The sequence below is a fragment of the Malurus melanocephalus genome, unplaced genomic scaffold (assembly GCF_030028575.1).
Source record: "Malurus melanocephalus ecotype Western Australia unplaced genomic scaffold, MMel_1.1 scaffold_65, whole genome shotgun sequence".
Lineage (NCBI taxonomy): Eukaryota > Metazoa > Chordata > Aves > Passeriformes > Maluridae > Malurus > Malurus melanocephalus.
The window spans coordinates 754,591-781,082 of NW_026623297.1; the positions used below are offsets into that span (position 1 = coordinate 754,591).

The 26,492-nt window shown below is 41.3% G+C and overlaps 1 protein-coding gene across 1 annotated transcript in view; it reads right to left on the reverse strand.

Annotated features, from left to right (window-relative positions):
* Window positions 1-1,492: 1,492 nt before the first annotated feature.
* The window catches only part of SEMA3D (semaphorin 3D), a 127,518-nt gene continuing 102,518 nt past the window's right edge, over window positions 1,493-26,492 (reverse strand). Inside the window, exons 12-18 of the mRNA XM_057366418.1 lie at window positions 25,101-25,323; window positions 22,036-22,124; window positions 20,185-20,226; window positions 18,815-18,972; window positions 16,738-16,802; window positions 14,394-14,533; window positions 1,493-4,715 (exon numbers count right to left, since the gene is read on the reverse strand). Coding sequence (XP_057222401.1) covers window positions 4,302-4,715; window positions 14,394-14,533; window positions 16,738-16,802; window positions 18,815-18,972; window positions 20,185-20,226; window positions 22,036-22,124; window positions 25,101-25,323 — 1,131 coding nt within the window. The 3' untranslated portion in view covers window positions 1,493-4,301. The remainder of the gene's footprint in view (window positions 4,716-14,393; window positions 14,534-16,737; window positions 16,803-18,814; window positions 18,973-20,184; window positions 20,227-22,035; window positions 22,125-25,100; window positions 25,324-26,492) is intronic.

Genomic DNA, 26,492 nt, shown 5'->3' on the forward strand with positions numbered 1-26,492 from the left:
GGTGGCCCCACAGCTCACAACACCCTCCTTTCTGGGACCCTGGAGAGCGACGAGGTCCCTCCTGAGTCTCCTGGAGACAAAACACCCTCAGCCCCCGCAGTAATTTCCCAGCAGACACGTTCTCCAGTCCCTCCACAGGCCTTGCTGCCCTTTGCTGGGCACGCTGCAGTGCCGCCATGTCCTTTTCGAAGCAGAGGGGCCCAGAACTGAACGCAGCCCTCGAGCTGTGGCCCCACAGAGCCCAGTACAGGGGAAGAGTCACTGCCCTGGTCCTGCTGGGCACACTGCTCCTGGTACAGACCAGGGGTCGATGCCTTATCAATCAGGCTAATCTGAAACAGAGGCCAGACAAACTTAGGAGAATGAGAATAGACAACTTTAATACAGGCCTAACAGGCCTACTGGTACATTGAGGCAGAAAAAAGCCTCCTCCTGAGGCTATACTCAAAATGGACACCAGGTCAGGAGATCTTCACCTTTTATAAGTTGTGTCTTATTAACATATTGGGTCTTAATTCTCTAATGATCTTCAGGTCATGATGTCAACCACCCCAAATCTGGTTCCCCCCAACTCGCTGTTGTTTACATATTTTGGGGCTCTGAGGCAGCGAGGTCTCCTTGGATTCATGCTCAGAGAGGGATTGTTTCATCTAAAGATGGGAGAACAGTACTTTTTAGTACTGTACTAGAGAAGTACAAGAATACAGATGCATGAAAATATAGAAAGTAAAAATCCTAAGGCATCAGTGTCACTGGCCTTCTCAGCCACCTGGGCACATGCTGGCTGACCCAGGTCCTTTAGCACTGGGCCATTTTCCAGCTCCTCTGCCCTCGCCTGTAGGACTGCAGCGTTTTTTTGTGGCCAAAATGCAGGACCTGGCACTCGGCCTGGTTGAACCTCACGACATTTGAATCAATGCACTAAGGGATCTGTTTAAAAGYTACAGTTATTAATGCAGGGGCAACTTTTTTCCACTCTGGACCAAAAATTCATCACTTACATTTTTATGGAGCTCTTGAAAGGGGCCAGGCTCAGTTTCATTTTAACTACGGGCCTGCTGTGGCTAATAGTATAGCTCATTGCAGCCCAGCTGACCTCCAAATCATTGTACTGAAATTTAAGCAGACTTCAAGTTGAGCCTTTAAATTATACAAAAGATACAAGTTTTTTTGAAAAAAAGGGAATACTTCTGTTACAGTTTCTGGTCTAGCTCATCTTCTAAACCTCCCTCTGGGACTGCAGGTAGTGGGAAAGACCCCACTGCTCCTYCTGTTCCTATTCCTGGATTTGCATTGCTGAGTCCTGCCTAACAAAACCCTGCCTTATCTCCAGTAGTATTTCTCAGTTTATCCCTCTCACTCCTCAGTCTCCAAGGTCCTCTGGCCTCCTTGCATCTGTATTACCTGCTGTGTATGAGGTGTACTAACCCTGCCAGCTGCACCATTCATCTTACCCAGTGTATCAAAAACCACACTTTTATCTATGCAGGATTATTAAATATGTTCCCTGGGGTGGCATGAACCCAATACAACACATTGGTCTGGAGGATATTGAATTTATTTCCCATGATGGAGGAGGTCTTATATCTCACTTGGGGTTTTATGCTACCACTGTACCCCAGACTGATGAGGTAATCTCTTTAAGAATCTCACTGCAAGAACATTTGAAATAAAAGAAATGAAAGTAGTTTTTTAAGAGCAATAACATTTTAATTCAACCATTTAAATCTAATGTTCCCAGTACGGAGACCCTTATCCCAGATTTCTACTAAAGTCAGTTGGGGGGGTTCATTTGTAGAATACAAACCCCCAGTCATACCTAAACATAAACCAGGATGATTTAGTTTTCATGGAGGAGAAAAAGTATGAAAGAAGACCCTGCTTTGCTTTTTTCTGATGCAAGCAAACATGTGATGAGAGCTGGCATTCAGTAATTGAAGTAACCATGTCACCAATGATGAGAAGAGTAGATCCTTTCCCAGTGCATGCCAATGAAGTCCACCTGCCATTCCACAGCCTTGGTGTGGTTCCACTCATTTCCTTAATGTCCAAGCCAGTGAAATGGGACTTTGTGGACTGATGAAACTCTAATAAGAAACAACTAAGCAGGTTCTGTATAGTGACAACATAATCTTCCAGTCAATATTAAGCACCCCTCTGCTTTATGTGTAGTAGTTTAATATTCCCCCCCCATACCTTCTTTAAGTAGTCTTAATTGGCCYTAAAATCAAGGTACCCAAATTGATGAGCCTCTTGTGAAATGCCTGGTCTACACTATTTTGCAGCAAAAATGCCAAAAAGTTCTCTGCAAGTTCTCAAAGTACTGTACAACTGGTTAATATCCTCAGCATCAGTCTTTCTGCTGATTAAAGGTGCTGTGCTGAGAAATTCCCTTCTCCCCACAGATGTATTTTATAATATTTAGCACTCAGTGCTTTACACTATCAAAGCATTGTATGCATGCTATCTAATATCTCCTAATTAACTCATACATCTCCTATTAAAAAGCATCTAAAATTAATGACAYATGGTATCGCTGGCTTTTGTTCAACACATGCAAATGCAGCTTTCGGGTTTTACCAAGAAATGTGGGTAAGCTGAGATTCCTTTCTGAAATCTGACAAACACTTTGCCATATCCAACTTTCATCAGAGAGGAAATGAACAATGATGCAAATTGGACCTTCACAATTTTATCTGTGACTGAATGCACACACAAACACCAGCAYGGGCAAGGGCTTCAGAGCCAACAGTTTTGGTCCCTTAATGAGGTGCACATCAATTGCATGGGTTTCCCACAGACTTTGCTCTCAAGAACTGCAGAATGCATGAGAAACAAGTAAAGTCTGTCATTTTGGTATCCATCAAAGCTCTCTTCCATGTGAGGAAGTGGCTAATTTGTCATTTCACACTCAAAAAGGCGTGAAAGGCAAAACGGAGGGAGGTTAGATGAAGAGAGGAGAGGGGGGTTGTGACTCATGGGTGGAGACAGTAGGCCTGATTTTGAGCTTGTGTTTGTTGCTGCATATCAGGAATAAAACCAATTAAATCACACTGATGTAAAATAGACAATCATGAGGCCAGTATTTCTTGCTTATGTGAAAAAAAATTACATCATTAAACCCAAAATATCAACCAAGGAACAAGGAACACTTTACAAATGAAATTATGGTATACAGCAAATTTCTAACTTACAAGTTTTATTTACACATGGACATCTCTCTCTTATTTAATTATAATAAAAGTATTAATTCCAACAATGCAAATTTTCAACTTAAAAATACATAAGACCTTTGAGAGAAAATCCCAAAGAATACACACATCTGAGGAATGTCAGCTCCATGTCAAGAGCACTGGTCTCAGCTACTAAATATTTTCCCTCATCGTCTTTCAATTTAGCCTTTTTGTTGTCTTTTAATTTTCTTTTCTTCTGCATAAAACAAAGCCAGCAAAGGGCCAGAGAAACAGAGTCAAACCTTTAGARACATAGGAGAGGCGCAGGCAGGAATCCCATTATTTGTTAATAGGATTTGTGCACATACCTCCCATGGACCACTTAGGAAATTTACTCCCAAGCACCTTGGTGGCAATTTCAATTAGAGTCAACATTTCATTTCAGCAGATGGACTGCAAACCGGTGGCTACTCAACCACTAGCAAGTAACGCTCAATAATTCCCCTCTCTTAAACTATGATTATGCTTTCTCTTTTTTATGGGGAGAGTGAATGCTGTCCCAAAGCCAAAACTTAATYTGATTTTTTGCTGTGCCTCTCTGTGCTAGCAAACCCCACCCACGTGCCTGTATACAGGCCCAGGGTAAGTTAGTGGGTATATTTGCAGATCTGTCACACATTTCTACCATGCTTCTTATTCAGAAAGATGCCAAAGAACTTGAAGTACATCTGCCTTCCCCTGAAATGTAGCCACCTCTGGGGTGGAATGTGGCAGCAAACATTAACAGGGGAACACAGACACTAAATCCTATGTGAAAATTATGCAGGAAGTAAAGAACACAGCTCACACAGTCTAAGACTACCCAGAAATTAGCTAAAAGTGTACATCTTTCCTTTTTTAATGAATGCATTTGAAGTAATTGCCTGGTGTGTAGCACTCCAATAAGGAACATCTCATTTGGTATTGAATCCCACTGCACAGTCTCACATAGATTAATAGTAATGGTAATTTTTCTGATTTCAATAAGAAGCGGTACTAATTCATAGGCAAGATGCACAAAACCAGAACACAGTATTTTTTTTTTTTTTCTTCATGGAAAATGTCCTTTCTTTAAATAGCATTTACAAACTACGTYGATGGTGGCCTGGCTGGCTCGTGGTGCCTTCGGTTTCGCTTTTTTTTCATCTCCTGCACATGCTTCCATTTGGCACCCCCTTTGTTCCGCTGCCGCCGCTTCTCCCGGTGCCACATCTGTTCACAGTACTCATCCAGGCTAAAGCTGGGGCTGCTGACCAGCTGGATGTAGTCCTTGTACCTCAGCCGGGACTCCGTCAGCAAATCCCTCACCCGGCCCTCCTCGTCCTCAGTTTTCTGAGTGCTTTCCATTTGCCCATTCTCGATGACGTTTAAGTTCAGCTTCACGATGGTGTGGATAAAGGTGTGCTCCTGGGCTTTGCAGAAATAGGCTCCAGCGTCCCTTCTCTGCAAGCTGCGGATCAGCAGCCCATGGTCCGTTTTAATGATCCTTTCGTCAGCCTTCAGCTGTGGGGTTGGACAAAAAAAACAACACAGGAGGTGAGTCTCATGGTCAAAATGAGATGTGTGCCAGTGCTATGCTGGGTTGGAGACACTGCGTGTCCCATTTCTGCAGCTGGGACAGACACCAGCAGTTCCTTCAAGGTCTGAGTYCTGCTCCTGACTGTAACATCTGGACCGTGGACACTCAGCATGCAGTAGCAAAGACACATGCTGTACAGCTGACAGGACAGACAGCAACACTCATCACACCACAGCGCAGTGAGCAAGGCTGCATTCTCCAAGGAAAGGGAGCTATTTACTGCCACAAATCCCATTCGTTTTTTTAACTGCCYTTTTTGAGGTATCTGTAATACACCCAAAATACCAGACTGCTTGCATATCTCTGCAGTGCTGAGGCCCTGTTACAATGAATTTAAGTACTACTATTGATTTGTAAAGTGAAATGCTGTGTTTCTGATCTTCAACTGAGTTTTATAAAAGGAAGCTGATCCTGGCTTTGACTCACTGARATGTGATTAAAAGCAGGCAATAAGGCTGGATGGATACAACAAAGTACAGTTCTTTTATTGCTAAGATCTGTGGAGAATAACTTAGAGAAAAATAAGGACAAAAAAAAACCAAAAACCCAAACCACAAACAAAAGAATAAGATTGCAAGTGAGAGCTGAAGTCTGACAGCACACAGCTGTAATTTAATTTATGAACAGAAATATTAAACACAATGCAGTGTCTAACATGCTAAAAGTAAGGTGTTCCTTAGATTAGCAACACTGTCAGCTAAATTATATATCCAGTAATCTGAAAATTATTTCCATAATAATCTATGTAAAAAAATAGCATCACCCCTGAAAAAAAGAAAAAAAAAAGGAAACTCAAAAATTAAGAAAAAAACAATCCCAAAACAAAACCAAAAAGCAGGATGGGGCACTTGGCACCTAAGTATTTTTGCAGCTGGGAAACATAGAAGGTAAGTGATTTGCCAAAGACCATATAAAGATTAGTAGCAAAGGTGGAAGTAGAAAGCAGAGCCCTRACTCCTGACATCCAACACCAGCATTTCCTTTGAAAGTGATGCCGGYTTGTCCCAAGCTGTTCCCTCCCGGGCGTGCTGTGTTCTGCTGCCACGCAGAGGCTGCAGCAAACCTGGCACCCACAGACCTTCACTGCTGCTGGAGGCAGCCTCGGCTCTGCTGGTGGCATCACTGCCATGGGGGGAAACTTCAGCTCAAGGCTGGCTAGTGGGTTTAGGAAGGGGGGTCTGGGGGCAGAAAGAACCAACACAGAATCTGGAAAATTTCCCAGAGTGCACATCTGACCCTCCAGCAAACTTCAGAGGATGAAGATCAGGGAGGCATAAAGATGACTAAATTAGATTTATTCACAGTGGGTAAGCTACACACTGTTTCTTTATGTAAAAAATATGCACACGATTCCCTCTGCTACTCCATGGGAAAAAATTTATACATACATATGATTCTCCATCTGTTATGATTCTAACTCACTAGTACTTTATCATAATAGAGTCTCTTGGAGCAAAGCGATGGATGAGATGACCTTCCAGCGCTTTTAGCTTTATCCTTTTCCAAGTTTCTATGACAATGACTTTGAAATCGTTAAGAAGTTTGAGACCATACTGAGATCACCAGAAAAAAAAAAAAACAAACAATGCAGATAAATTTAATACAACCAGAGAGAGAAAGAGAGACTTTTGTTTCCTACTGTTTCAGCTGTAACAGTCTTCAGTAACATATGGACAAGACAGGTACGTAGGTAAATCATATGGATGGATGGATGGATATAGGCCTGTGTACTGCCATTGATGTGAGAGCAGCAGAGACAAGAAATCAGCTGCTACAAAAGCAGGTCAGACTGTAGCTCTGGTTGCCTGTTTCTCTGGCCAAGTATTTTTTGGCTCCTGCCTCCAGTTGTTGGTGCTGGGAGCTTTAGTTTCATTGTTTGTAAACTGTATATAAGCATGTCTACTCAGTACCAGGAGGGTGAAATGATACAAATTTCAGGAAATTCCTGGAAAATCGATTGTCCTGACAACAGGTGCTGCATGAGCACAAGCYACTTATGATTTACCACACTGACACTAAACCAGAGAAATTACGGTCAAGCAAAAGCACATGCACAGAAGAYAACAGGGAGACAAACTAGAAAAAGCTGCTTTTCTTTTTAAGAACCCACCGCACAGGGCATTAGTCCTCATTTGGATCAGCTAGTGACACATCTTTCCAAGTAAATGTTCATTTTTTACAGTAAGAACAGGAGCATAAAATTGACAAAAGAATCTGCAAATAAGGAGCTGTAGGGAGAAATATGTCTAGGGCAGGTGTTTCCTTGTGGTGCTGCGCTCCACAGAGAGAAGCAGGAGCAGGGGCCAGGTGGAAGTGCTTGGAGGCCTGGCTGTTGCAACACAAGGAAATCCCTCCWTCTTCTGCCCAGGTTTCATGCCAACATGAAGGTCCAAGTTTGCGAAATTGAGGGAAAATCACGGGAAGAAGCAACTAACTTCCAGACATTTGGGTTTCATAAGGCACTGTGCAAAGACCAAGTTCCCACACTGTCTGAGTGAAAACAGGACTGATGTCTTTGAGCTTGGGGCTTGATGCAATCTCAGCAGTAGCATCTGCCTGCTGGTGGCTCTGCCAGTATTGTAGTCTAGAGCGTCTTGACAGCTGTGCACCTCCCACACTTGGAGAGGCTCCAGCTGGCTCTTCTGGCTGGCTGGCTGCCAGTCCAAAGTGCCCTCACTAGGGCTTCGCCTCTTTCAGTGAAAGAAAGGCAGAAAAATGACAGATCTAGACTTGAAAAGATCATGGGACCCCCAAGTCCAGCACACTGCTACTCATAACTATTTGCTGTTTGTGTAACAGCCATTACTTTCTAGCCATAAATGTGTTAACTGATGGAGCTGTCCCCTCCCTGACCCCCCCACCCCAACTTGGGATACTGCAGAGAAAGGCAAAAGTCTAAATTGGTTGTGTCCCTTAATCCCAGCCCATCATTACTCCTATTTTTAATGAAGCAGTGTTCCTACACAATGTCCTGTGTTAACCTTGGACATTGATTTAGGGTGACTGTCACCTTCTCCTCTGTGCCTTCATTGTTCATTCCTTTCTTATCCTCTGGCAGGATAAAATTATGGCTCCGATTTCACACGTCCTGAGCAACACTTCATTACTGCCTTCCCCCCCTCACTTCTCTTTTCGGTGTCCTGCTTATGTTGTTTTACCCATAGGTTCAGAACTCTTCCTGTCTTTCCTCTCTGCTTTCCTCCCCACAGGGCTCTGGAGTTTCATAAACACCTGGCATTTCATTACTTGGTAGTAGATCTTTAACCTTTCACTTGAATGTTTAGTGTGGTCTTTGGTTCCTGACCTATAGATGTAAAATGYATTTTATGAAATTCTAAGGAGAGTGAAAAGACTACTTAGATAAAAGAAATTTTGTTTTGGTCAACTGTGGATTCACTGCTGCACCCCCGCACAATGTCAAAATCAGTAACTCTTCTAAAATATTTCTAAATAAGATTTAAAAACTCAGAAATACACAGGCTTAAATTCACAAAAGCTTGCTGGCATGCTCAAATTTGAGCATACAATAAAAGTTAAACATGAGAGACATAGTTTTATGCCATAGGAAATAAACCCACAAAAAAATGAAGCAATTGATTAGCAATAGCCTTCTTTTCATAGTGAAGTAGGAGCAGATTTTTAACAATACTGTACAATCCAAAACTTATATTATCTGAATTATTGCACATGCCAGAGATACTCACAATATGTGACAAAGGGAAAAAKATTCCCATGCAAATCTAACCCTTGATTTGCACAACTTGAATTTAACAATGGAGATTAAAAAAAAGTATTGCCAATAATGATGGCAAACCTTGAAAGCTATCAGTAAGCTGGAAAACAACCAAGGATTTGAAAGTGCTGTGGCACCAGGTTAGGTCAATGCTTTTTGTCCTTTGCTAATGATGTGTTTAGATAGCTCCCTCTTTACAAATAATTCACATGTCAACTCTTTCACAGTTAAAACACTGCACCTGTCTGGGAGAAGAAAGTGGCTTCAAAGCCTGCCTTCCCTCATTAATCAACATGAGAAAAAATGTTAGAAGTAAGCTGGACTAATCATGGGTTAGCTGCAACCCCTGAACAAATTGAGAGAGGGAGAAAAGAAAATGAGGAACATTTGCTGAGAATTCACATTCATCTTTTGTTTTTCTATTGTTCTCTTTTTCATCCTCATCATTTGACTGGAAATAAAGATCACTCTAGGGTTTTTCTGACATTATTGTTACACATGACTTTGTTTCTCTTGTATGGGAAAATAATCATTTAGCTCCAATACAGCTGTAGAGTTATTTTTTTTTTTTTAAACATATTTTTTTATTTATCAACAGCCTCAGGAAAAATGAAGAATGTGTTGCTGGTACAATTATGGAAATGCATGATTTCTATTAGTTTCAAGGTGAAGTTTCCTTCTTATTCTGAGACTAAACTCTTCCACTTCTATCACCCTTCCAATATATCCAAATCAAACCACAAATGTCATTCAGTTCAGAATTACTTCTTTCCCCATGAAACTGTCAGTTTTACTTTAAAAACTCAAGGTATTAGGAAAAAAAAGAAAAAGAAAACCAATGAGTCATATAATAGAAAAAAAAATGGAAGTATGAGAACCATAAGTAGTCCTTAGGCTGCAGAATGAATCCTTTTTCTTTCCCTCCCACTCTCATGAGCTCTTTCTCATTGACCCAAGACCAAAAAACTGAATTACACTCCCCTGACAGAAGGTACTAGTGGAAATTCAGTCCTTGCTGTGTGTCCTCTACCTTACTCAGCAGTCATCCAACTCTTAAGATTTCAGGGCTGGCACTGAATCTGGGGCCTTTTTTCACAAGATTCTGCTTGACCAGATGTTTGCAACAAAGGAAGTCACCATCATGACACAAAAACCTCCAGRTGCAAAAAGATATGGATACTTATGTCTTGGATAAACAGAAAAAAATGCCTAAAATGTGGAATGAAACAACATCTCTTCACTCTGATGGGGAAGCTAGGTCACAATGCTGTGCCTTGAAAAATGTCCTGTCCAAAAGTAGGTCCAGCTCTTGTATCTATCAACATATCAGATGGTCCTTAAGTTTGGTCCTTCAGGAAAACACAGTCTGGGCTGTGGGGCAGGAATAYTGAAAGGGTGAAAACTGCTGAAGGAGAAACTGGAATGTCCTCATGCATTTTGGTGGATTTATTTTCACCACCAGGTACAAGCAGAGGAGAAAGAATAAAGTTAGAAGTGATCTGCACCTATTCTGTCACTTTAGACCATATGGTTTGYTCTGTCCCCTGCTGTTGAGGTGGCAGCTTGGCAGAAATGGAGTCACAGAAGACTTGGAATGAAGTGCAGCCTTGAGCAGAGGGGCTGATGCTTTCCAGAGCARTGAGGCACCAAAAGTAATGCCTTTGTAGGGAGCCACACATTTGCTTTTTGCAGTCCTGACACTTATTACACACATAAAATAACACAGGATTTTTTTTTTTTGAGAAATAACTAGTATCTGTTTTAAGCTTCAGAGAGCTTCAGCAGTTTAAGACACTAAGAACAGATGATGTCCCCAGAGTTTTTTATGAACTCCAGGCACTGAAACACTCTCCGTCATCCCAGTGACTAACCCTGCACGCACAGGAACAAACATGATCAATTGCGTGAGCAACACTAACCACAAAAGCACTAGATATTTGACTCCTGACCTTAAAACAGCCCTAAACTACAGGGAAATGTACTCCCACTGGCAGCAAAATGACCTGGTGACAGCTTCTGTACCACAGGAGATCCTGTCCCTCCCCACAGGTTGCTCTGCCTGGAAGTCACATTCTGAACCATGACCTTAAGGGTGAAATGTCGGGGACATCCTGCTGGGCCAAATGCTTCCCATCCAGTCTGGATTTTGCCCTTTCCYTTCCCTCAGGAAGCTGCAGTGCATGTCTGGGACAGTGCAAAGCCATCTATTTGTAAAGCCAAGTTTAAAGACTTGCTGAGACATTACAGTTCCAGCCCTGGAACTAAAAGTCCGTAACCTCAGTTCCAGGTGCGTGGAGACATTTGCAAAGCATGGTATCGTCATCACAATAACTTACACTGCTAAGACATGCASTAAAAGAATGTACAATGTTATTTGAGAAATCTGCTGCAGGAAGGGAAAGAGAGAGAGCAGAAAATATAATTGTAATGGGAAAAGTTGTGGTAAGGCACTGGTTAAGCAAGGATCAMGCTATACATTAAGTATGACCTCACTGTTTCTGTCACATATGGTATTTTTGTCAAATTAAAGTACTTTGAAAAAAAAATCAATTACTCTGATCTTTGGATTTTTCTAGGAAGCTCGTTCATTAGACTTATACTGATGAACTGATTTTCACTGCTAAGTCAAGTTAGAAAACCTGAAAATCTCAATTTCTGGATCTGCAAATTATCAAGTGATTAACATTTGAAGCATTTAACCCTTGTAACATCAAATAGGGAGAGTGATCATTCAGCATCTCTGCAGACCTAGCAATTTATTTAGCCATCCATAYCTGAAATTAGAAATTTAACTTTAGGCATTTGAAAACATGTAATTTCTAGATTAATACAGTTATCTTAAAAAACAAACAAAAAAGCTTTTTTGAAAAAATTTCTTCTAAAAATTATATATACCAATATGATATATGCCAGCTGAGTTTGTTCAGGAGTTCAAATTCTTAGGACACTTAAACCTACATGGGTCAAAGTACTAAAAATTGTTACGAGAGTTTTCTGGCAAGATTCAAACAAAACCAATAGCTTAAAGCGACCTGATACTCTAATCATCAATGTGTGCCTATAGCATTTCTATAGTCTATTATCCACAGAAAAATAACCCAGAAAACCCCCTAAACCCCAAAACTAACAAAACCACTGTAYGGAGCTGGAGAACATGTGCTCCAACTTCTTTTTTACCAAAAGGAGATCATGGAGGCACTGCTGTGGCTTTGGGCACAACATGTGGCAAAAAGCTATTTGCCTTCTTTTGACATTCATATTGTARAAAATCTGTGCAGATTTCTCCTTCAAATTTTCTACTAGATTTGCCTCAAAGGTTAATCTAGCCTTTTAGCGAAGATTTACTTTTCTCATGCAAACAGATGTCAAACTGTTTACACAGAGCAAGCCCAGTAAACATTGCTGTTAATGTGCAAAGATGAATTTTGTGTGCTTGCTGGGGCTTCTTAATGCCACCACACATGTGCACACATTCCCCAACTCCCTCCCAATGTGCACATCTCTGGCATGCTGGGCAGTCCTGCTGTATTGGACATCACCAGGCCTGGGTAACTGGCATTTGGCTCAGAACAAGTAGGAAGGGCCAGGCCACAGCCACAACAAACCTTTTGGAAATAAAAAAAAACCTGGCATAAAACAGCAGAACCTTATTTAGGCTGTGCTATATATGTCAATCTTCTGTAACTTTACTCAAAAGTTGGTTTTGACCTGCAGTTTGTTCTACAATCAAACAAGAAAGACAAGCTTGAGCTTGGTTCCATGACCTTCAGAGGCCCATCTGAACCTGTGATTTATGAGAAAACCAACTGATAATATCTTTTTCACTTCATTGACACAGATAAGACTCAAAAGCAGCCCTTCAAAAGAGGCTTTTAAGTCTTGAAAGTGTGATTTCTTACGATACAGAAATATTACACTCTTCACAGGGAACTGGCTGCTTTATGTAAAGTTTGTAGCTCTGAGAAGCTCAGGCACATGGTATTGTTGCAATACATTATGTTTAAAGCGACTGAGTCATCTCAAAACTTGACATAATGTCCTGTTCAGACAAAAAGAAAAAAACTATACACAAGAAAAGAAAAAGAACAACAACAAAAATCCACCAACTTCCCCCCGAAAAGTCAAAAATCTGTTAACTATCTGCTTAAATTGACTTAAAAAATGAACCTTAAACACATGGTTAGAATTAAGAAAGTACTTTACTTGTTTCCCTGATCAAATATGTGACTGCATTTACAAACTGCTGCCTTAGGGAAGTTGAGCACAGGGTCTCCTGTACAGGACAGCAAAGGTAAATCCATTACAGCACAATGAATGACTGCAGCTCTTTAAATGCCAATACATTTCTAGCTGGGTGTGCACTTCAACCTCAACTTRTGGATGCTTGGCCACCTGATCACAAGGTAAATTTTTTTTTTCCCACATATGGGCTATCATGAAGATTAAAGGTAGTATTTCAAACCACTGATCTCCTTCTTTTAGTGTTAATGAGCCTATCTAAAAATCAATTAAGCTTTTTTTTCCAGCAGAAGAAAAAAGTATTGCCAATCCAAAACATGTGTAAGAGAAGGGGGCAAATTAAAAGTACTGCAGTGTTACAGTCAATATACGGCCTTGTGAGTTTTTTGTCTTATCTGATAGAAAATAAGAAGTGTCTTGTATCTCCTAACTCTGGCTTTCTGGGCCAMGAGACAACTGGGGTTGCAACTTTGGGGCAACTGCCGTGAGTCTCATCTCACCCCAAGGTGATGCTCCCACAGGCACCTGCCCTGGCCTGCATCTCCCCAGCCTTTGCAAAGGACCAGCACATTTTCTGCACTCAGGAAGTCTCACAAGATGAATTRTCACTGAGAGTGAAAGACCAGTTGTGTGTTACATAGTTCCTGTCATTTAAACTAATTTTTATCTTGGATGAACATTTAACAAAAAAGTGTATCTAGCACTTGGGACCAGCTCCTTTGAAAGGGCAGTTCATTTCCCTTCTCCTTCCCCGTTGCCATGGTTGCCATCACAGCAGGACTTGGCCTCAGACACAAAATCACTCATGTAAAAGAAATGCTATGAAAACTCCTGAGGTTTGAAACTCACTCACAAACCCAGTCCAAACCAGTCCCAGCACATYGACCTTTTAGGCATGTTGGAGAGCCCCTTCATCAGCAGCTCAGAAATCACCAGGAAATGGTGYAGGAGGTTTGCAGCAACCTGGAGGCTTCTCCAGGGCTTCTCCACCAGTGAGGACCYCAAAACTGCATCCCAAAGGAGTCAAGGGCCATAACAAATCTCACCAGATGCAGAGAGCAGTCCTTAACCTGACATCTCTGCATCAGAGCAGAGCACCATTAAAAAAATCTCAGACTCTACTAACAAGAAAAAAGTCRAATAAAAAGCTTTTTAACCACACAGAGCATTCCTCCTCTGGGGAGAGATAGCGAGAAGCAGCAAACCATTTATGCAATTCTTAGCTACACTGCTTAACATGGTAAGGGAAAGCAATCAAACACTAAATAGAGCTAAGATTTTATAGAAACACAAGGGTTTGAACCTGCTTTTACCTACAGAAGCAGTTATGTTAATCCTTGGACAAAACGGTTTTGACTTTTTATCACTGATTTGTATTATCTCCCTTTCAATTTTTTTTTTAATAGGACGAGTACGTAAGTCAAAATAAATATCAAAATCTGCTCATGACATAGTGCAAATGGTTTCTCTCTTCCCCACTGCATGCCCCAAATGGTGATAGCAGAATGCTATGTGATACCTAAGGTGAGGCAGGGAAAGGTAAAACATCGACTAATCCCAGTAACTCCTGCCTCTCAATGCTCAGCTCAATTCTCTGTGGAGGAAACCTGCCTTGATGAGTATAACTTACCTCTTCTCGATGTTCTTCTCCAGAGCGCTGAACATACCACCTAATAGAGGCTTGCTGGGACTTAGGAGTACATTCCAGAAAAGTTGAATTAAATTCAATGCCAAAAATCACCTTTTCATCAGCAGTTTCATGACTAATGCCTGGAAAGCAAACATGGTACAGGAGATTAACCCTGACCTGCTTTTTAAAGCAATGGGAAAATAGCCTGATTCAGAACAGATGCTATAAGAGTGAGTGAATTATAAAAAAGCAAAAGGAAACTTAACTTTTAGCTTAAACTATAACTATGAGGATTTAGAGGTGGCTGCTAACGTTCCTTCAGTGCAACTGGTTTTTAAGGAGGTCAATAAAATCTGTATCATGAGCTTGCTCCATTTTAAAGTTGGGGCTTTCACCTTTGAGGAATTTAAAATCTGACCCATATTTTTCCTTTAAGTAATGCAACTCCTAAACCTGAGCTAAACCTGCTAAAGTTAGATTGTATCRTCTGGTTTGTCCATCCCAAGCACTCACTTTAAAGGAGTCACAGGGCTAAAGTAAACTCAAGCTTGCCTCCCTTCAGTGTAGTTTGAAATGCTCTGTAGTATGTTTCARACCAAACACTGAAGGAGCCATGAGATCTGAAATCCTTTATTGGTCTTCTGTAAATCTGAGCTAATAATTTCTAATCTCTGCATCTTCATTTTCCTTCCTAGTCTGTTTTATGTGTGTTGTATCTGCCTTAGCAACAGACCAAAGCTGTTTCTTATGCCCTGTGAATAACAGAAAGGAAGGTGAAAGCAGAGGTGTCTCCTGAATCAAAAGTTAGCTCACATCAAAATTAGAACAATTTTGGATCATGCTTTCAATATAACCAGTACCTATATGAGATCTGTAGACATTCAAGCTCTTCATTATTTCCCTGTGCCAGAAAGATTTCAGGAGAGCCAAACAACTTCATTCAGAGACTTCAACGAAGTCTCTGGGAAAGAACTTCACATAATGGAGCACTGAATTCAAATAAGTTTGGATAACATAATATTACTAATTATCACAAATRGCCTAAATTAGCCAAGAGCCTGGAGTGGCACAGGTCAGCTTCACGGGTTYATGGCACACAGGAGTCCCCCCCAGGTGGATAAAATTGCTGTTGGTGGCACTATGTCAGGACAAAGAATTAACACCAATTTCTGTGCTACGAGCTTTTAGATTTGTCTAATACAGCTAACTCTTGCAGTATCTCTTTACCCTTCCAGGAAAATGTGACACTGTCAGCCTTTCTGCTAGGGTTTCTATAACCTTGAGCTTTGCACAGTCTCAGATATCAATGTTTGGAGAGTCATGGCAAGCAGCAAGCAAGGAAATTCTGGCCCTTGGGATGAACAGGAGTTTTGTCGCTGACTTTAATGGAAATGGGATCTTGCCCTGACTTTTTAACTATGTCTGCAAGCACACATGTACAGTCAGAGCCCTCTAGACTGTGAAACAGACTTCAGGCTTTGATCCCGTGGCAAGCAGCTCTGATTTCTGCACTGCCTCCCACTGAGGTCTGCAGCAGGCACCCAGCACCACAGCGGCACAGAATAACCCGAGATCAATGGGAAAGGGGTGGCTTGTCCCAAAGCCAGTGTTCAACGTGGTGATACAATCAATACTGTTTTGTCTGGMTTGTTCACTTTAATAAGCAGCTAGAAGAACCCCAGACAAAGCCATGCCTGGGTTTGAATGYGATTCATTTATTTTACGCTGCCACAGAGATTGCCGTGTAACCACAGGGTTTCATACTGACAGTGCTCGCTGAGAGAGAAGGATGCCAGAGGAGCAGCCAGACCCTTTGGCATCTGAAAAGAGGGTGTGGGAAAGGGAGGGGGAAGCCAGCAGGGAAAGGGGGGTAGGTTCTTGTTAATAACAGGAGCATTTAAGTAGCTGTGGGAAGGGGAAGGGGCTGGTTTGGCAGCTGAAGCTCAGCACTGGGACCTGTGTCAAGTGGCAGAGGAGAGATGGCATGTTCCCCACTAACCCCTGCAGGCTTCCTTGAGGGATTTGCTGCCCTGTTTCTGGATGGAACATCATGCACATCTCATTAGCTACTTTCAGTGATGTGTGTGATGTTTTGGTGTCAGGGGCACATCTCCCTGGCCAGTGTGAGTGCTGGGGAGGGTCGCCCATAAGGGCTGCAAGGATGACATCCCATACTGACTATCCCTTCAGAGCTCCAGCTCTGAAAATTAACTGTGAGAAGCATAATGGATAAGAAGTGTGGGAAAGGCAACTGTTCTGTTGAGCTTAGAAAGTTTTTGGAGGCAGAGACCCTCACAGCAAACTCTGTTGCCTGAGTGAAAAGAGCAAGGTGAAAAATACTCACTGTCTTCAACATCCCAGCACTGTGCAACTGGGTCTCCATATTTGACATCCTGCCTTCTGGCTCGCCTATGGGAAGAGCATGCAAACTTGTTACACTTCAGACATAATTGCTGGAATTCAACAACAAAATACAGAGGAGCTCAGCAGATGTGGACTTGCATTGCTCCCACCCTACTGCTGACAATTACAGTCTTAACTAAAACCAGCCTCACCCTCAAAGCAGCATGTGGCCTAGAGAGATTTGTACAACTGACATCAAGAGAAGAGCCTGTGATTTGGGAAAACCACTGGGAGGAGAAAGAGAAAAAGTGAGAGAAAAAATATCGTCTAAAATAAAGAGTGTGTAATACAGTGACAGAAAGAGTGTCTAAACTTGCTTTAGGAGCATGGCTGTCCTGATGGGGTAGACTATGTTGCAAATACCTAAAAAGATTTCATGTTGCAGATCATGAAAAAGATCTGAAGTTCAGCAGGTGATACTCAAAACTGAGCTCAGTATTAGCCCAAGGTAATACTGACTAGTAATCCAATTATTAAAATGAAGAGAGAAAAGCATGTATTTTAGTTTGTCAAYAAACAACTGACAAATGTGGTTATCTTTCATCTTTATGGATAGAAAAAACATAATATTATGGTCTGAGATGATCTACTAACTTTTCTGCCAATCTCTGGGTGTGTTACATGAACTCACTATGATTTACTGTCATTTCAGCCTAACAGCACTAAAACAAGTAAACTCTTCCTCTCTGTGTGATTGCATCTATCTCCCAAGAGATATGAAAAAATGGGAACTTTTAAAATTTTTCAATAGAAGAATTGKATACCCAGGAAAGAACTGGTTCTTTCCTCACAAGCAGCAGCAGTGGGAGCTCCTGTGTGCAGAGTGAAACCTCTGATGGAGAGCAGGTTGCCAAGGCCGATGTGTTCACTGAGAAAAAGCTGCAGACATGCTGGAAGCACAGACTTCAGCACAGAAGGAAAACATTCAAGTAACTGATCTGCTGGAGGATTCCCAGGGCCAGTCACCCATCCTTTGTTTTGGAGCCATGGACTTTTGGCCTTCCCTCCAAACTGCACATCTGTTAAAAGGCATGGACCATCGATCTCTGTGTCCCAGCCCACCTCAGGCTTCAGCAARCCTCACGTGTCACTAACTCTGCAGTGAGCCTGAACACTTGCTTTCCCCTTTTCATTTATGCTTCTCTGAATTTAGTTTGCTTTGGCTATGAGGGAGAACACATAAAGTTCCTTGACACCATGACATGATAACTTATGAGTCATTAACTTCAATGGCTCAGGACACAGCCCTGTGACCCCTAAGGTAGAAAGTGCTATTCCAGAGCTCAGACTGCAACTTCACTGCAAGAATTACTGTCAGGAGGGCTTTGTCCAAAGGGGAATGAAGAGGCTKTGAAGGACTCTGGCCCCAGCCACATCAGCCAAAAACTTCAGGACACAAATCCAGCAGCTCAGGGACTGCACTCCTAGACCCTGTATGCTCTCTCTCCATCCAGATGCAAGGTGCTGTCCTAGCTGGAGGGTATGAAAAATTCAGATGAAGCTTCTTTCACTGTGRAAACACTGCTGTCAATGTGGTCAAATCATGGTACTTAAATCTCTGTCTCCCTCTCATGGCTAGACCACAGATACAATTGTTGGGTTAGGTCAGGGAATTAAATCTATTTTATTATTGAGCACTCTGGGATATGGTGTTAAACTGCTTTCTAAGTACTATGAAAAAGTGAGAAGCTTAAGAGGGGCTCTTCCATCTTGGGCAGAGTTAGCCACAACCTGGACCTCTATCTGAGCATCTTGTGCCTTTAAGCATTCAGCAGAAAAAAGGAAAGTGATGGATTTATGATGTTAGCTGCAGTAGCCAAGTTACTGTCACCCACACTTAAACAAAGCTATGTTGTCTTCACAGCTCTTCGAGCAGAAATGTGAAACATGGCCAGAGTATGAYCACATTTTAAGGCAAATGATATGCTAAGTAAAAAGGCAACAAGTTATGAATTGAGACATCTAAAATTCTTGCAAGCAGCAAGATCTTTTACAGCTCGTCATGTTTTTTTTCTTACCTTTTAGAAGTGGGGGCGTATCTGGAACAAGAGTTTCCATCCCAGGCACAGTATGGGTCTCTGGCAAGGCAGCAGTCTGCACAAGCCTTCCCATACGTGTGACATCTGTGCAGAGAGAGCTGAACCAATCCATCCCTGGAACCAATGTACAATTGTTGCTGAAAATCAGGCAAAGCAAATTAATTAGGAGTGTTCTCCAAGTAGCCAGTGTAAAAAGTTCCSTTCTTCAGGGCCACACTTGAAGACTTTTAATCTCATCCCAGATTTTATAAAACAAGGGCAAATTCCTCCTTTAGTGTAAAATGTTTCTCAGGACTCAGTGTGAACTGGCCAGTGCCCATCCATCCCAACACAGCAGAGARGAAAGGGGACTGCAGTCCTGGAAAGACACCAGCACTCAACACCCTCACACCTTTAGATTTGTGCTGTAGTAAAAAATCAGAATCAAACCATGGAAAGAATGGCTTAATAATGCATTTAAAAACAAGGGGCTGGATAGTCATGATGTTAACAATCTGGGAACTAGGGGTGACCTTGTGTGAACAAAACTTCTGCTTCTGATCCTGAGGTAGGATGGGGATAATGTTACTCCCCTTTCCCCAAAGTACAAGTGGATTGCCTGTGGAGCCAAGGGTGGTCCAAGCTGGAGCTGGCTCATGCAGCACTTCCATCTGGCCTGCCACCTTTTTTCACTGGAGATGGGACCCAGCTGTGCTGTGCGTGCCTGAAAGGCAAAATACCTCCTCCTGTGTGAGGGAGCCGGGGGTGCCAGAGCTGCTCTGGCCACTCCTGAGGGTCAGGGAGGGGTGGCTCTGATGTCACTCTGCCTCCTGAACGTGCATGGAGCCATCACAGAGCTTGGAGCTGCCATAAAACTGATTCCCATCAGGAGATACTGCACTGGGACTGGCCCCTGTGCTGCCAGGGTTGGACCACCCAGATTCAGGCTGCAACTTTAGAGGAGGGGGACTGGTTGTGTGCTCACAACTTKATGTACAGTGAGGCCCTGATCTCTCCTGACTACTAATAAAAATAAAAACAATAACAGTAATAATAATTTATTACTGGATTGTAAAGAGACAAGTATTACTGGAGGCCAGAAAAAGAATGTGCATTGGCTTCACTTACAAATCCCACTACCATATGATGAAAGGTTTGTTTCCCTGAATAATTACCAGCCTGGGTACACAAATTACTGTCTGTAAGCAAACAGGAATTAGGCAGGCAAACAATTTCAAACATATCTCCTTCCTTCCAGTTACATTTTAAGAGCCATCCATGGAAAGCTTGGCCACTGCAACAGGCGTCACTTGAAAATAGGTATTCAGCATATCCCATATCCTCCAGTAATTAAACAAGTTTGTGATTACCTGCTTCTGAGAAATCTCCATGGTTGAGATAAGTGAAGGATGCTGAAAAAAAATTAGTAAGGTATATTAGTTTACATGCTCTTATTAAAGACAAGATCAGAATTTAACATATAATAAGAAAATCAAATTACAGGTTCATTTGCTTGGTTTAAACAAATATTGGGGGGGAGGGGAAAACCCAACAGAAAATCACAAAATTCGTCCTTCCACAAAGAACTCCCATAAATTTTCCCAGCCTGAAGGAGGGAATTAACTTTAATTCTCTGAGTTTGCTATTTACTCCATCCTGGGCAATGAGCCTTCACATCAACTTTAGTTCATATTAAGCACTATTTGAAAGGCTTAGTTGCTGTTTAAGGGATACATAAGCAGATCCTCTGCACCAGGATGTATTTCATGGATATGAGAGACAGTGAAATTTTTGCCCATGACTGATGTAAGAACAGCACAAAGCCCAGGGTATTATCTATCACCCAACAGAGGATTAATCTAAGCCTATTGTTTAATATTAATGCAGTTTGAGGAAATAAGGCATGTTTTTTCAGCCATTACCCCCTTCAGTTTTCTGGATTCAAAAACATAGAGGTAACAGTTATAAATGTTACCAATAAAAATGTGAAGGAATGTCTGCTGAGTAGAAAAAAAATGACCTCTTTTTTGTTTTAAATATGATATGGCACATTTTCCCTTGACGTTATGTTTTAAGAATGCAGCAAATTGGTGCACATACTGGAACTGCTCATTATTTGGCAGGCCACGGAGTAATCCTGGTATTTTCTGAGTGATATTTATAATTGGTGTCCAAGACAGTGGGAAGAAAACATAGAGACCCTTTAAATCAAAGTTTCATCATACACATGACATATCAAAAGGCATATGGAGAAATGAACTCTGAAAAAATTGTTAATGATCCTGTGCTCACACTTGGAAACGTCCCAAATTCATTTATTCAGTATGGACAACAATTTGGGCTGCACAGCTCATAGGAGAGAGGATGTGTGAGAAAATAATCAAAATGCCATGGATGCAGACAAAATTTGATGGGAGGGCAAAGTGAAAACTGAAGAAGCAGCATGAGAAGTAAGAAAGTGAGAATGCAAAGAACTAAGAAGAAACTAATAAATGGAAAAGAAAATCAGTAGGGAAGACAAAGGTTTCCATTTTTCTGATGGAAAAGTATGTTGATGTCAGCTCCCACACCAGCACTGAACTTAATCAGAAATGGTGCCTGTGCAACAAAAAKAATCTTGGGCTTTTTACAAGCTATTTATGAAGAAGTCATTGCTGTTAGCAGGGTTCCAGTCACAGAATAACCCAATGAAAACGGTCAAAAATACTGAGTCAGCCTTCAACAATAAATTAAAGACCACTGATAATCAAAACTAACTTCTTTTTTTATTTTACTTATTTTTTCAATTCCTAATGTTGTTATTTTAAAGCATTTTTCTGCACCCATGGAATTTTGTGTGTTTGTTTTTTTTAGAAAGTATAATTGTACCTAGAATAMTCCCAATGCCAATTGGGCCATACAAAATTTTGCATTAAAAATACAACACTACTATTTTAATATGTATAAATAATAAAAAATGTGCGCTCATAATAAGATTTCAAACTAGAACAAAGGAGGATAAACGAGACTTTCCACAGATTTGAAAAATCACGGTCTGTTTGGTTTTGGACATTTTTCAATTGACTTGCCCAAAGAATACCAAGGCATTTAAAAATTAACATAGTGTCCCTCTGGAAACTTGAACTAGTTCCAGTRAACAAACAACCAGACAGACAAAGCCAGTTTGGGCCATGAAGTCCCCTGAATAATGTTTAATTGATGTTATGGATATTAATGCTTACCTTGAATATCTGCAGCTCCTCCAGGACCACCTCCTCCTTAATCCACTTCTCCTTTGTGATGCTCACAACCTTCAGGACCGTGCCCACATCTGAAACAAATGAGCATCATGTAAGACCCACAGCTATGTTTCATATGTATGAGCCACTCCATCTCCTGCCCTGCAGATGAAGCTAATCCCTCAGGGACATCACTTTCCAACCCCATCTCTGTCCCCACTGCAGCTAGTGCAGCCTGCAGAGCTCTCCCCATACAGTGCATTTATGGTGTTACTGTATGGCTGGGCCAAGGCAGCCGGAGCAGGGATGCTCCAACTCTCCTGCTAACAAACACACAAGCACGTCCATGCTGCCAGCTACAAGCTTCTGCACATTTCCCTGAGCCAGAACTGGGGCCCATCTGACCCCAAAGAGAGCCAGCTCAGGGGACTAAACTGGCAGGAAATTATTTCCTTTTTTTTATAGGATTAATTTGCTTCCAGTATAGCTCCTTAAATGAAGTAAGCTTCATTTTAATGCAATGAGTTAAACATCRCACTTTTAAAATTTATTTTTTCATGTGAGGAAGTTTTTGGAAATAACCTCCATTCAGCATCAAAATTTTAATTTAATCATTACTTATTTGGAATCATCTAGAGAATTTTTTAGACTTAAATCTTTTCATCAATTTTAATCCGAATTCCTGCATGGTGAAAAAAACAGCTGCTCATTTCATGTCAGACCATTATACATTAGTGAACCTTGAATGGCCTTCAAAAGAACTCAGAAATTGCTCAGGGGAAGTGGGCTGGGTGCTGGGATGTGGAAATGACACAGCGCAGCTTAGTCCTAAGCTCTATGCACGGTATTGAAATAATGAAAAATGATACATTATAAGGGAAAGAATGAGATCTTCGTTTTTCTTTTCCCAAATTACTCAAGTTCATATTACCAATCAAAGCCAAATTGTTACAGTTTGCCTTATGTATTAGAGTTTTTTTCAGAGTTTGTTTGACGTAATTGCCAAAGCCTGCACATGTACAAGTTGGTTGTGTACATTCAGATATACAATGAGCTACTGATCTGCTGCTAAAAATCCCCTTGGTTATTTGTTATATCCATATTCAGTCTCCCTATATAATTGAAATTTTATCTTTTAGTTTTTTTTCTTTACAATGAGTTTAGAGGAAAAAATAGAACAAAACCATGTGCTTATGGAAAAGAAAACTCACTTTTAAGGAAGGCATTGCTGAAAAATAAATGTCTGCATATTATGGAGTGCCATCTAGTGACTGCAGGATACTTTTTGGCCTTGACACATCTAAACCTGACTATTTTACACTTGAACAGTTTGTCTTAGTGCTGGGAAGAAGCAGTTAACCTGGGAGTATTCAAGTTGCTGGTCTCTCAATATAATTTCATTTCTACGAAAAACTTTAAAAGGAGGACAGCAAACATCTGAAAGCAACCTCTACAGTCACTAAAAGAAAATCTTGCACATTTTTACAAGTGAACTTATCTTCTCAACTAAATTTCAAATCACTTTTTCTTACTCCTATCAGAAAAAAAATAAGTTCTAGTGAGCACTCCCAAATCCTAGGCATAACAGTTTGGGARTGGGTTCCTTTACTTTTGTAGAAAGTATCAAGGATTTTCCATCATCACAGCTAAAGCTCATTCCCAGCCTTCTCAGCCAGCAGGAGAGAAAACAGCACTTTAATGGTCTATTCTTACAAAACTGTGCTTTTTTTCTCTGACAACACTGTACTAACTTGGGATCACAAAGGGTTTGTGACATTGTCTTTTTTTTGGAAGATAAGAGTTATGAAACGGATTTTGCTCAGACACAAATGGTCTGACAGAGGCTATCTCTAGACTCATGTGAGGTAACAGACAGAAAACTCTTCAAGGCTGAGACAATCCAGACCTTATAAGAGATGGTTCTCTCTAACAGTTAATCCTTTCCTCAGATTACTTCAGGATATCCATACACATCAAATGGTGCTATATGACACAAAATTTGCTTATAGGCCAGATAAAATGCTGGGCAGCCCAACAGCACCAGGTTTCAAAACGAAACTTTAATTTTGCTGCAGCTCATGGCAGTGGCTCATCAACTGCACTTGGATAAACCATGTCACCTCCATGAACCTCAGTTTCACCTTCTCTGAGATGGCAATAGTGGCAACGACTTCCTTACTAAAGCACTCAGATCTACCAATGAAAAGTGCTTTTTAACAACTACACAGAACAAGAGTGAGAGAATGCTGAATTATGGAACAAGAACAAAATCACCAGGAGAGAAATGTGGTAGATTATTACTTCAGAAATGTTACAAATAGGTATTTTAATATTCCTTAGCATATCTTGCTGTTGGGTGATTCATCCAGTGATTCTAAATTTAATTACTATGCTAAAACTAGACCTTTTCCTTAAGGCATTTATCTATCATAAAAATGTAAATAGATACATAATTATCCATAGAAAAACTGCAAAGCAGTTTTTATCCCTGACAGAGTAGCTTAACCTCTCTCTGTTCAACCCTGGTTGTCACGTTTGGAGCTATCAYGTTGCTAATTTTAAAGATATAAATTAGTTGGGCAGAATTGTTGCCTTGGGCTCAATTTGAAATACTTCTTAAATGTTCAGCRTCACATGAGATAAAATGCTGAAGCACTATGTCACTACCAATAATAGGAAATACTCCTTGATGGTATAAAGGTATTTTTTTTTTCTTTCAGTAGTTTTATTGATGTGTTTTCATGACGAAGCCAGACTACCATGTAATATAAAGATGGGTACTGAGTAGTACTTGGAGGGTAAGAAACTCTGACCTATCMCCTAGGCATCAGGAGGCATTAAAATCCCAACAGTAGTAATATCCTGAACTGACAAATTAATTTAATTTTAGCACTTGCACGAAGACCTGGACCAGAACCAGGTGCACCTAATTGCTTTGTGAAGCTGTATGCACAGGAAAAAGATGTTAATAAAGAGATTTATTCGGATTTATTTAAGACCTACTGGATTAAAGGTGTTCTAAAAGGATATGGCTCGTGCAGAATGACAGTGGAAGTCCTGTCTCATACCTGTTCCTAGGAAAATAACATCATACTGCCCATCCTCTGCCATGACATGGTCCACCACAATCTGGGTGAGGCGATAGTCCACGTTGATACGAGTGAACACCGGAGCTCCTGTCACCGGGTAAACCGATTTGTACATCAGGGGGTGCCGTCTAATGAAGCTGATGACTTCATCAGGAAAGTCCCTGGTGGACTTGATGAGCGGATCGTAGGTTTTGCTTGGACACTGAAGGAGAAAGAACAGCAAGATGAGAGGAGTTTCAGAAAATAAGTACAAGTAAAAATCAAGATTTCCATAATAACATTTGTAAAGTAATAATCAGATTCTCCAGTGAGTTTTCTCATTCCAAAGCAGCATTGGTCACCAACACTTCATTTTTTTGAAATAATTGCTTTTAAACCACAGAAATTCTCATGATGGGCTCAGTATGGGTGCAGAGAACTCCACCTCCTCGTCCCCTGCCTCACTCACAGGTAAAATACCACGTTTGGTATTTTACACAGAAAAGGAGAATGAGACGGGAGGGAAGGAGAGCTGTCACATTGTAGCTGTCACCTCTGGGCACAGGTAGGAAGGAGCACGGTTAAATTTGCTGCCGCTGCCCGGAGCAGAGCGGGCACCAGAGCAGGGGCTGCCAACAGCGAGCCTGGGCTGCCCCCGCGTGGCTGCAGCGGGAGGAGCTCACACACGCAAAGTGACACATCTCAACGTTTTCTGCTTTTAGTATTGCTGTTCCTTTTTCCGCCTGTACTGTTTCTGTTCCTTTTTCCGCCTGTACAGGACGGAAACAAGAGACCATAACTTTTCCCTTTATATGGCCTGAAATCAATCCATTATCAGCGAACTGTGCCTCCTACACCTCCCGTTTATTCTTTTCTTTTAAAAAAGGTGTATTCTCCAGATGCCAGACAATCCCTGTGCTCAGTATTTCTCAAAAGTGACTCCCTTACTCATTCACAGAACTGACACTCTTGGTCAGGCCCACAGCTCAGCTGCTGCAGCATCCTTTTCTCTATTTTTGAACAGCACAGTCTCATTCCCTTCTAGTCCAGACAACTGCTGAACCACTTGATTGTTCAGACACTTCCCCATCAGACCCATCCTGACAAACTGGTCACTCCTGCTGTTTCTTTGGCTCACACAAAGTTGGGTCTCACACATCTTGCCTGAATACCACCCACAAACCTACTTCTTYAATCTCCATCAGATTTTTCCCTTCTGTGCTTTTTGGAGTAACCCCAAATACATATCTGCAATGTGTTTCATGTTTGTGACTCATGATCTCTTATGGTCACCTMTCTCTGGTTTCTGTCCCACAGCTGTTGACATCTCTTTTGTATCCCCTCTTTTACAAATAGTCTCTAAACAAAGCCTAAGAAAATTCTCTGTTGAAC